General features: G+C 42.0%; 1 protein-coding gene across 2 annotated transcripts in view; it reads left to right on the top strand.

Annotated features, from left to right (window-relative positions):
- The first annotated feature begins 2352 nt into the window (after window positions 1-2352).
- Nrdc (nardilysin convertase) overlaps window positions 2353-12663 on the top strand; it is a 71550-nt gene continuing 61239 nt past the window's right edge. For both annotated transcript variants that reach the window (XM_028787637.1, XM_028787627.1), the window contains exon 1: window positions 2353-2862. In XM_028787637.1, the coding sequence (XP_028643470.1) occupies window positions 2531-2862 (332 nt within the window). In that variant the 5' untranslated portion in view covers window positions 2353-2530. The remainder of the gene's footprint in view (window positions 2863-12663) is intronic.

The following is a 12663-nucleotide window of genomic DNA, read 5'->3' as shown; positions in this document are numbered from 1 at the left end:
CTACAATTCTCTATCACTTATTATTGCTATAATCAAAGTAATTTTCTAATTCCTGTATTAGTTTAATAGCTTCAAAATCATTCTTTTTGTTTTGGGAGAGCTCAGTATTTTTTTCCTTGTCTAGTCCCTAATTTTTGGGCTCAAGTGACCCTCCTGCTCAGCCTCCTGAATGTTCCCAGGTCAGATTACAGACATGTCTATTCTATTTTCTCATTTTCAATTTGCCCTTCTCTCCTCCCTGCTCTGAGTCACTATTTTAAATTTTTTTTCTTTCTTTTGTTCATGTATGCATATTTATATGTGTGGGGACATGTGTACACACCCGTGGAGGCCTAAAATGGATGTCAATAACTCACCTTTAACTTATTAAGGCAGTGACTCTCACTGAATCCAGAGCTTGACAATTCTGGCCAATCTAGCTGGTTAACTTACCCTGGGGAATCTGTCTTCAAAGGGCTGGACTTTCAGGCAGCCACCACATCTACCAAACCTTTACATGGGTTCTGAGGAGCAAAGCTCTGATCTGTAAGCTTGCTGCCACTTCAGCCTTCAATGGGTTTGTTTGTTTGTTTGTTTGTTTATAGCTCATCAACCATAGTGATCTACTTAGAAAACAATTGTGATCATCCCTTCTCTTCATTTGCTCACACATTACTTAGCGAACACCAACAGCTCTTTGGAAAACATTCTAAGATTTGGGAATCCAATGAGGTACTCAACAGGCAGGGAGTGTCTTAGTCTCCAGAATGTTCTGTGTGAGCTCTGCCACTGACCCCTTTCCCTTCTGTTCCAGATCGCCAGGCAAACCCCAGTCAGATCTTTTCATTACACTCACCTACACACTGACCCTCACAGTTTCCAAACGTTAGCTTAAATTTCCCTTCTTTGGGAAAACTCTCTGAAAAGGGAATATCTGTTTGTATATCTCAACTAGAGTTATTTGTAATTATAGAGTTACAATTTGTATGCTTCTTTTTGGGGGCTTTATACTCAAATTTCTATGTATCATTTATGGTCTGCTTCTTTCCATAAGAAAGTAAACTTCAAGCCAAGGATTTTTTTGTTGTTGTTTTTGGGACAAGAGTCTTAGTAGATAGATCTGGCTGGCTTGGAACTGCTTTATAAACCAGGCTGGCCTTGAACTTAAGAGATTCACCTGCGCCGGGCAGTGGTGGTCCATGCCTTTAGTCCCAGCACTTGAGAGGCAGAGGCAGGTGGATTTCTGAGTTCGAGGCCAGCCTGGTCTACAGAGTGAGTCCCAAGACAGCCCGGGCTATAAAGAGAAACCCTGTCTCGAAAAACCGGAAAAAAAAAAAAAAAAGGAGATTCACCTGCCTCTGTCTCCCTGAATGTTGAGAATGTCAAGGCGTGGACTACCATGCCAGCATAGATTTGTGTTTTGTTTATAGCTTTATCTTCAGCACCCGAGGTTGAGAGGCAGGAAAGATAACCACTAATATATCTACCAGATTAAAGTCTTTTTTGTTCATTCATATTCATTTTGTTTATTTCTTTCATGTGGTATGATCTCATCCAATGGTATCTATCAGCTTTTTATTGTATCTGGTCAATTGCTTTTTATTTTATATTGTGTCTGTTCCAGTTGCAGCAAAGGGACTGGCAAACAACAAAAACAAAAAGCCTGGGAAAATAACTTGAGGGTAGTAGCCTAACATGTTTTTGCTTTTCAGTAAAAGTTGGCTAAACTTACAGGTAGGATGAGAACTACTGCAGTCTGTGGGGAAGCTTTAAAAAAAAATTCGCATACAAGAGTGAGCATATTGAAACCGATCTTTAGGCATTCTTTCGTATTTGGAGCGTGTAAAGCACCGATGGTTTGGCAGCCTACAGGATGGAAAGGTGCAATTGTTATTTCCGGTGCTTAGTGAGCCACAAGAACAGCATCCATCTCAGGATCGGGTAGGAAAAGACTTCCGGTGCTGTTTTTTAAAGAGACTCGCTGAGTCACTCTAAGAACAGAGTGCAAAAAATACACCGCAAGTGGGTGAAGGAGATCAGCATCCATTATCGCGACTCACTTCTGCGTCGTCCCGCTGGGGAATATTTTCTCAGACACTGAGCACTACGCGGTTTTCCTAAAACAGCTATAGACGTACGTCACAATCGCCGCAAAACTTCTCCCGTCATCCTCCGCCTCTTTTCCTTCGCCCCGCCCACGTCAGGTTTCGAAATGCTCTCTGGGTGCGCCAGGAACCCGGCCTATTCCTATTGGTCTCGCGCCTTCCCTGCTCTCATTGGTTGTTTCTGCAAACGTGACGGCTGTTGTGCGTTGTGATTGGCTAGCTTCCATAGCGTCATCGGCTGTCAGGAGGGTGGGATGAAGAAAGTCGGTGTGAGCGAGGCCGGGTTGGAGGAGGGGTTCAGGCCTGTCCTCCCCAGCGGCTGGGGCAGCAACAACGCCGGCCGCCGCCGTCGCCCCTGGGACGCGGAGGAGGAGGAGTGGCTGGAGGAGTAGGAGGAGGAGGTGGGCCTGGGGAGCGGGATGTCCAGCGCTACGACTTGCTGGTGAATGCTGAGGAGAATCGCGGTTGCTGCAGTCAGTGCCACCGGGAGGAAGTTGCGGTGTGAGGCCGGCCGGGAGCTTACGGCTCTGGGGCGAATCGAAGCACGGGGTCTGTGCGAAGAATCAGCGAAACACTTTCCCACGCTGACCATGCCTGGAAGAAACAAGGCGAAGTCCACCTGCAGTTGCCCGGACCTGCAGCCCAATGGACAGGACTTGGGCGAGAGCGGCCGGGTTGCCCGTCTAGGAGCGGATGAATCTGAGGAGGAGGGACGGTCTCTCAGTAATGTCGGGGACCCTGAGATCATCAAGTCTCCCAGCGATCCCAAGCAGTACCGGTGAGGGAGGAGGCTTGGACTAGGGAGAACAGGGTGCGGGCTTCGGTTGGTGCTGTAGTGACTTCTGGTCTTGTCTCCCGGAGGAGCAACAGGGTGTTACTACTTCTCAAATGAGTATTTGGGTGAGATGGCAAGGGCAATTTGGAGTAGACCAGGCTGACCTCTAACTCAGAGATCCGTTTGCCTCTACCTTTCAAATGCTGGGATTAAAGGTGTGCGCCACCACTGCCCGGCTAATTTTGACTTTCATTGAAGCAAGAACTAAGATTTCCGTGAGGAAGACAGGATGGATGGTAAAGGGGAGAGGGGTTGGTTGTTACAAGGAAAGCTTGACAGTTGGCAATCTGAATTTTGGTGAGTGTGTGTTTTGTTCAGTCGCAATCCAAAGATATAGGAGTCCCTTAAGTAAAAGAAAGGTAAAACGGAGTGAAAATTAGGAAGAGGATGGTGTGGTTTTAATAAAAGAACTTTACAGCATCTTTTTTGTAATTTTCGCTCCGTTTTACCTCTCTTAGATAGCCTAAGATGGTGTGGCTTGTAACCATGGGTAGCTAGCCACAACTAGAATGGCTAGATGGCTTCTTCCAAAACGAATTAGAGAGATCTTGGGCCTCAGTTGAATGAATGGTAGGCTTGTAAAATCCCATCTTATACAATGTTTCAATCATCTGAATGTTGACTCAATCCCCACCTGAATAAACTTAAGAGTTACTTTGTTTCATAAAATATCTTGTATTTGAAATAGTTTCTATTATCTAACAACTTTGTTTTCCTGGTTGAGGACATTGAAACCCAGAGGTTTTCTCACTCAGAATTAGCCAGCTAAATAGTATTGGAGCTTGTATGAAACTAGCCATCTGACACAAAAGCCAGTGCAGTATGTGCTGGTATTTTATGAGGTTCTTACTCATGCTAAGTTAGAAGCCTGAGTAATCTAGGTCCAAATTTATTATAAGCCTGCAGTGTGTTAAAAGAGGAAAGAATTCTACAGATCATCTTTTCCACTTTCCCCAACTTCTATTTTACAACCAACTGACCCTCAGGTCCAGAAAGCAGTGACATAGCCCCAACTTCAAGACTAACTTAATTTCCCTGTATAATTTTTGTCAGGTTGTCAGGGTCAAGATATCTTTATAAACTAAGGGATAACTTTTCTTGTCAAAGATGTAGTTGTAACCTGTAAGTGAGCAAGTAGAAGGTAACAACATTGCTTGGTTTTGGCCTCCCAGGTTAAATTTTCAGTACAGGTGTTGGTGGGTTTGTTTGTTTGTTTGTTTGTTTTCCTGTCCATACAAAGTTACCTAATAATAGCTAAGTGTCAGATGCTTTTTTGATTGCTTTAGATATAGATTCTTTGACCTTATCTTTTGTAAATTGTTTAACAAATACTAAATGTATACATCAGGTCCCAAACTAGCATTTCTGCACCATGGTTAAATATACTGCAATAAATAACATTTTATCCAGGGTGGCATACAAAGATGATTAAATTTACAATGTAGGAGGATGCAGACATTTAAAAAACTGAGACTAGGGTGTGGTAATTCCAGTGCTGGAGAGGAGGAGGAAGGAGAATCAGAAGTCAGGAGACATCCTTGATTATATAGCTTGGACCATAAAACCCTGGCCCAAAAAACAACCTGGGGAAGGGGAAATAAAATCAGACACCTAGCAACTATGGGATTCCTAATGGAAGTATGTATGTTAGAGTAGATTAAAGAATAAGTAGGAAGTGATAAATACAATGCCTAGATAGCTTCTCCCAAAGATGTGTGAGAAGACTTGGACCTCAACTGGTTGAATGAGTACTTGTAAGATCCCTTCTGACCTTCCAGAGTTCCAGTCATCTATAATGAATGGTGACTCAAACCCTGCCTGAATGAAGTTCTCAGCTAGCTTGTGGTTCAAGGAAGACTTAAAAAAAAAAAAAAAAGATAATGCAACTGGATATAATCTGTGGTATACAGCTTTAATACCAGCTCTCAGGAGGCAGAGGCAGGCAATCCCTGAGTATGAGGCCAGCCTGGTCTACAAAGTGAGTTCCAGGACAGCCAGGGCTACACAGATAAACCCTTTCTCAAAAATAAATAAAAACAAATAAATAAAAAACCAACCAACCAAAAACCAATTCCCCCCAAACCCCCAGAAATCCAACAACAAAGATAGTGTTTAAAAGTTACTTTGAGTAAGTTGTTGCATTTATGTTTGTTGGCCTTTGTTAAATCACAATCTTTTTGTTAACCAGTATCTTTTTTTATGTACTCAAGTTTCAAATTGACATCCTTTCCACCCCCCTCCCCCACCCCCAGACTCTTACTAGCTTTTGCTGGATTGGAACTCACTATGTAGACTAGGATGATCCAAACTTGGGAGAGTTCTGCTTTTGCTTTCTGAGTGCTGGGGTATAGGCATGTACCACTACATGGTTTTCCAGTTTGACTTCTGGAAAAAAAACAAAACAAAACAAGCAGTTTTTTTTTTTTTTTGTTACTTTAAAATAAAGGTGAAGTTGGGTGGTGGTGGGGCACATTCCTTTAATCCCAGAATTTGGGAGGCAGAGGCAGAGGTGCAGAGATGGGCAGAGAGGGGCAGAGAGGGGCAGAGAGGGGCAGAGAGGGGCAGAGAGGCAGAGGCAGAGGCAGGCGGATGGATGAATCTCTGTGAGTTTGAGGACAGCCTGGTCTACAAAGTGAGTTCCAGGACAGCCAGGATTGTTAAGCAGAGAAACCCTGTGTCCAAAAAAAGTAGAAAGCTTCAGACCTAGATCTTTAAAGTCTGTGAATTTTTGTGTCCAGAAACAAACATATCAAGTGTCTGTATCCTCTAGAACTAAATTACATTTCTAATACTTGCATATAGATGTTGACTTGCAGGACACCTTTCTAGCCAAAACAGATTCTTTCCATTGTGTTTCTATAGAGCTTTGTCCATGATCTGTTATAGGACATAGCCATCACATTAAGTGTTTTGAGTATGTGAATGAGCACCAGACCTGTTCAGAGGAATATTGTGGTGGAATAATGCTGTCAAAGACATATCTGCTTGCATTTATTAAGAGTCTGCAGAATTTTATTTCTCTCTGTATATAATTTGTATTTAGCCTTTTTTGAAATGTTAATGATACCTCCATGACTCTTTCAGGATTACATTTATTTACTTAATATTTGGGGTGTGTGTGTGTGTATGTTTGTGTGTATAGACCAGAGGACAACTTGCAGAGTTGGTTCTGTCCTTCCATCCTGTGGGTTCTGGGGGTTGATCTCAGCCCAGGAGATTGGTCAGGCTTGCCATGTACCTTCACCTTCTGAGCCAGCCTACCGGCTTGGTATTTTAATAAGTTCTCAGTATACTTATTATAGGAAGTGAAACATTGATTATGTTGTTTACTGTTACATGCTATTGAACAGAAAGGGCACAATCCAACAGCTGCATCGAGGATACTAACATCTGCTAACTTCCTAGTTTAGAAGTGAGGTGACTCGCTCAGGAGCAGAAACCATAGACAAATCCATGTCATCAGAAAGCAGACATATATCAAAAATTAAGAGAAAATTTTCTTTTGTATTGAATGGTAAGAACATGGGCATATATATGTATATATGTGTATATGTATATATATATATATATATGTGTATATATATATATGTGTGTGTGTGTGTATGTATGTGTATATATATATATGTGTGTGTGTGTGATTTTTTTTTATTAAAACCCAGTGTCTAATAAGTGCTTTGTTGAATATATAAGGGATTAATTTTTTTGTATGTATACATTGAGATTAATAGTGCAGTCATAGGCTCTTAGAGTTACAAAATAAATCATTATATAGTTACTTGTATTAAAGTTTAGGAACATTGAAGCACTCAATTTTTTGGTCTGATACCTGACTCCAATCCCCTTAAAATTTTTGTTTGTTTGTTTTAGATTTTAAAATTTTATGTGTATGGCTGTTTTGCCTGACTGTATGTGGACTGTGTGCATGCCTGGTGCCTTAGAGGTCAGAAGAGAGCAAAATGTGAGGCAGTGTTGTCTGCAGTGATAATCAGGAGCAGATACTGAAACGGGATGCGTTAGGTGTTACCTGTAAAGTATGGTGGCTTCAGTCGCTGTGTATTTAATTTCCAGTCTAAGCTATGTGACCTTGAGCAAGTTAATCTCTCTAAGGCTCAGGACCTTGAAGAGACAGCACAACAATCCTAAGCAATTGAAATAGAAACTGAACAGTCAGGAAGAAACAAAAGAAAAACTTAAATGTAGGCCCACTGAAAGAGACCACTTTAGCAAGGAGTGATTGTCAGTAACACTGATTACTTGATACTGTACAGTAACAGAAGATTGAAGTGAAGTCTTTTTTTTTGTTTTTTGTTTTGTTTGTTTGTTTGTTTTTTCGAGACAGGGTTTCTCTGTGTAGCCCTGGCTGTCCTGGAACTCACTCTGTAGACCAGGCTAGCCTCGAACTCTCGAACTCAGAAATCCGCCTGCCTCAGCCTCCCAAGTGCTGGGATTAAAGGCGCGCGCCGCCGCCACCACCACCGCCCGGCTGAAGTCTTTTAGAGATACAAGAAATCATTCCTGGTGAAAATACTTTCAGAGGAATGAGAAGGAGGCAGAGGCCATGATGCACTGCTTTAGTTATGAATGAGAAGCATGAAATTTTAGGTCACCAGAGAGATAGTTTTCAAGATTTTTAAAAAGTCAGTCAGTCAGTCTGTCAGTCTGTCAGTCTACCTACCTACTTACCTACTTACTGAGTTTCATATATTCCAAGTTGGCCATAAGCTCAATGTGTAACCCAAGGTGACTTTGAACTTCTGATCTTCCTACCCCTGCCTCTCAAGTGCTAGGATTATAGGCATATGCTCCAACACTTAATTTATGCAGTGCTGGGGCTCAAACCCAGGGCCTTGTGAGTGCCACACACTCTACCAACTGAGCTGTACTCCCAGACTCACAAGAAGATTAAACCAATTGTTTTTAATTTTTTTTAAGTGTATGGGTATTTTACCTGGATGCCTGCATGTGTATTTGTGCACTGCATGTGTTCCTGGTTCCCGCAGAGGGTGGAAGAAGGCTTCTTCAGGTCTCCTGGAACTGCAATTACAGACAGTTGTGAGTGAGCTACCATAAGTAAGGGTGATGGGAATTGATTTCAGATCTCTGGAATAAGCAGCCAGTGCTCTTAACTGCTGAACCATCTCTAGCCCAAGAAGATTGTCTAAAGTAGAAGGGATAAGAACTTTGAGGGTAAGGCATTGCTTAGAGTAGAGGGAGACCTGTTTCAGAGTGGAAGAGATGACATGCTTACTGCTTAAAGAGTTTGACAGTGAAGATAACCCTCAGATGGTTGGGAAATAACAAGATCCATAATATCTATGGAAAGATTGGGTTTTGAACGGATAGAAAAATCTCCCGGGAAGTGAAGGAAGGAGTGGATAACTTGGATAAAGTATAAGAAGAGAAGCTGCAGTGTGCACACAAGACGATGAAAACTGATTCACTCCCCATAGGCATGGTGGTATGTTTAAGTGTTTGGCTTCATAGGAGAAGCAGAGGCAGGCATGGAGAGAACTTATGATTGGCTGTGCTGCTTAATCTTTTGTCAACCTAACAGACTAGGGTCATCTGAGAAGAGAAAACTGCTATTGAGAGAATGTCTATAGGAAAGTCTGTGGGGACATTTCTCTAGGTTGATGATTGTTACAGAAGGATCCAGCCCACTGTGGGCAGGAGGCCCTGGGGTGTATACATGAGCAAGCAAGCCTTGGAGGGCAAACCAGTAAGCAGTGGTTCTCTGTTGTCTCTGCTTTAGTTTCTTCTCCCAGGTTCCTGCTTAAACTTCCCTTCAAGATGGGCGATAAACTGTAATATGAAATAAACCCTTTCCACTTTAAGTTGTTTTTGGTCATGTTGTTTATTATTACAGCAATAGAAAGCAAACTAGGACAGAGTAATCCACCAGAGAGTGGACTACTGCTGTGATAGACCTGACCATGTTTTGAGAGGATCATGGAAGTGTTTGGAACTTGGGTTGGAAAAGCCTTTGAATGTCCAGAGATTAATGGGCTGTTCTGGGGGAATCTTGGAAGATAATATTGAGAGAGGGGCAGATGATAGAGGTCTGGCTTGTGAAGTTTCAGAGGAAAGTTTAAGAGTCCCTCAGAGACTATTGAGGCTATTTGGGTGATATTTTGAATTAAGAATCAGTGGTTTTGGTTAGCTGGGGTATAAGAATCTGCTTTGATTAACAACCAGTGAAGTTTTAAAGCCACTGCTTTAGTGAGACAGTTGATGCTAGTTAGCTGGTGCTGAAGTGTCAGCTGTGATTAAACCAAGATCAGCATCACTGAGGTTGAAATCTTCTGGGAAGTGTTTCCTTAGGGTCAGCACACAGACACTGTGGTCCAGCAGATGGCTGAGACTGCTCATCTTAAGCTCGTAGCCAAACTGAGTAGTGTGTAAGAGACTCCCACTTGATGTTTTGAGGGCTCGTAGGGTCATGGAGAGCTAGCTACTGAAGTTTGGCACCATGTGGCAGGCAGGTCAGAATCCCTGATGAAGTCCAGGAGGCCATTAGTTGAAGGATCAGCCTCAGTTGCAGTGGAGACCCCAGGATACTGGAGATGGGTGAAACATGGGACTACCACCAAGAACTGTAGCAGCTGTGGAGCAGAGCCAGCCTGAGCCTGAGATAAGCTTTGTATGCTGTGGATGACAGTCAGAAAACTGGGCTGCCTAAACACTGTGGATCCCAGGAAACCATGATTGAATACCATGCCATTTGAGCTACAGGATTTAATTTACAGTGCTGGATGTTGGTTTTGCTTTGATTTAATTGTAGCTGCCCTGGTTCCAAGAGAGAACTCTTGGAATAAAATATGTAACTTGACGTTCACCAACTGTCACCTGTTATCTTCCGTGTTCTCTGCATCAGCCAGCAAACTTCTATCAGTGTCCTGCTTCTCTTTCTATCACTGTGACAAACGTCACAACTTATTGAGACACTTTGGATTTTTAAAGAGATTGGATATTTTAAAAAGAAATTTTTTAAAGCCTGTGGGACTTTGAAAGCTATACCATGTTTTGTGTTGTGATATTAACTTGAGATCTTAGAGATAGACAAGAAAGGAAAGGTTACGGTTTAATGGTAAGGGGGTCAGCTTAGTATTTTTTTGCCCCAACTTAACACAAGCTAGGGTCATGGGGTCATCTGGGAAGAGGGAAGGAACTCCATTGAGAAAGTGCATCCATCAGATTGGCCTGTAGGAAAGTTTATGGACCTTTTTCTTGATTAATCAATGGTGTGTGAGGCTCCAGCCCACCTTGGGCAGTACCATCCTGGGCAGGTGGTCCTGGGTTATATAAGAAAGCAGGCTGATGAAGCCATGGGGGCAAGTCAGTGAGCAGAGTCCTTCCATGGTCTGTGTTTCCTACCTCCAGATTACTGCGGGACGTCCCTTCATGACAATAAGCTGTGAGAGGAAAGGAGCCCTTTCCTTTGAGTTGTGTTCATCACAGTGATAGGAAGAGGAGCCAGACACTGATAGAAGTTTGGTAGCTGATGCGGAGAACATGGAAGATGACAGATGACAGTTGGTGATCACCAGGCCAGAATTTCTGGATTTCTTGTGCAACAGTAGCATAATGAGCATGATGTTTTAGGATGATTCTGAGGGCTACTGGTCAAGACTGGTTTAAGAGGCAGAGTTGTGTGTTGAGTAGTATGCACGATGACACAAATGTCATCACTCTTTCTCTAAGGCTGGCCTCGAACTCAGAAATCCGCCTGCCTCTGCCTCCCAAGTGATGGGATTAAAGGCGTGTACCACCACCACCGGCTCTTCCTTCCTTTTTAAAATTTTTTTTTTTATTTTTTTTTAAAGCCAGGGTTTCCCTGTGTAGCTCTGGCTGCTAGAACTCACTCTGTAGACCAGGCTGACCTCAGACTCACAGAGATCCTCCTTCCTCTGCCTCCTGAGTGCTGAGATTAAAGGCATGTGCCATAACACCTGGATTCTTTTTTTTTTTAACTTTTAAATTAAATTATTTTATGTGTTTGTTTTGTATGTGCATATGTCTGTGCACCATGTCCATACCTGGTGCTTGCAGAGGCCAGAAGAGTGTTGGATCTTCTGGAACGGGAGTTCAAGGCAGTTGTGAGCTGCATATGGTGCTAGGAATCTAACTCATCTCCTCTGGAAGCAGCAAGTGATCTTATCCACTGCCCCATCTTTCTAGCCCTTCAGTTTCCTTTTAGCTTTTCTCCTACTAACTCAACTTAATCAATGATTGTAGGCTAAAACTTCACGGACATGGAGGCACTTCCTGCTTTAGTCACGCTGTGCCTAGCACATTGTAGATTCTTTAATACCATTTAAAGAGCATGTGAATCCATGATTACTAGGCATTTTTGTAGAACTCAGTATTTTTCCTGGAAATTTCTTAGATTAAATTTTTATCTGGCTAATTTCTAAAAAAAAAAAAAAAAGCCTTATTTCCTAGAAAACAAATATAAATAAGCAAGCTACAAACCAAGAAATACCAAGATGATAAGAAATAATAACCCATGGCAATATTGTTTATCTAATTTATTGACGCTTGTGTTTAGCTTATAACGATTACTTAGATATTAACTATTTATGCTTAACGTTATTAAGTGATATTTGTATAAGGTTAGTGTTTGGTTGTTTTCTGAAATAGGGTATCTTTGCTGACCTGGAACTCTGTGTAACCCAGACTGGTCCTCATCTTACGATTCTCCTTGCTGCTGGGCTGGCCACTGCGGCAGCCAGTTGGCATCATGGTTTTTGTAGTAGTAAAAAGTTGCCAGCAGTTTTCATCACTGATTGTAAAGGATCATGTTATGGTACAGAACTACAAAGAAGATAATTCAAGCTATAAAGAAAAGAAGTACTTCTTTGTTTCTTTCTTTCTTTCTTTTTTTTTTTTTTTTAATTTTAAGACTGAGTCTGGAGTTGCTATGTAAACCAGGCTGGCTTTGAATTAATGGCAATATGCCTGAGTGCTGGGGTTAGAGGTGTGAGTCACTATCCATGGAATTGTGTTTTATGTATTGACACAGAAAGATGTCTTACAACTTATTGTTGAATTACAACTAATGGTCAAGTAATACATTATATAATTTTACTTTTAAAAGGAAAAACCTGCTAAAACAGCACCTCTATTCTTAAAATACATTTTTGTCTAAATGTATATAGAAAAGGAAGATGGAACTTTTGTATTATTTGATTTTTGGTAGTTAAAATATGTTAAATGACAATAAATACAAATATGTGGTTATTGTAGGAAATTTAGATAACAAAGAGAAAAGCTTAAAAGTTTCCCATAATCATTATATTTACTATTAACCAGTAACTTTTGTGTGTCTTTTTTATGCATTTATAATGTATCTAGTGGGCTGGGGAATGTACTTAAGTCTAAGCATGCATGGGTTTTACCTTGACACAGTGTTAGGATTCTGTCTAAACTCCACCCTCACAGTTACCTGGCAATAGCCAGGTAGTCCTGGCCTACTATAAAAGAGGCTGCTTGCCTCCTCCTCTCTTGATCTCTTGCTCTTGCTCTTTTGATCCCTCTGTTCCCTTGCTTGTCCCCCTCTCTCCACGTGCTCATGGCCAGCCTCTACCCCTCTGTGTCTCTACTCTCTCTCTCTCTCTGCCTCTACCCCTCTGCTTCTCTACTCTCTCTCTGCCTCTACCCCTCTGCTTCTCTTCTCTTCTCTTCTCCTCTCCTCTCCTCTCCTCTCCTCTCCTCTCCTCTCCTCTCCTCTCCTCTCCTCTCCTC

This window comes from Grammomys surdaster, unplaced genomic scaffold (genome assembly GCF_004785775.1).
Source record: "Grammomys surdaster isolate TR1022 unplaced genomic scaffold, NIH_TR_1.0 100, whole genome shotgun sequence".
NCBI lineage: Eukaryota > Metazoa > Chordata > Mammalia > Rodentia > Muridae > Grammomys > Grammomys surdaster.
This window is presented reverse-complemented; position numbering and strand designations above follow the sequence as displayed.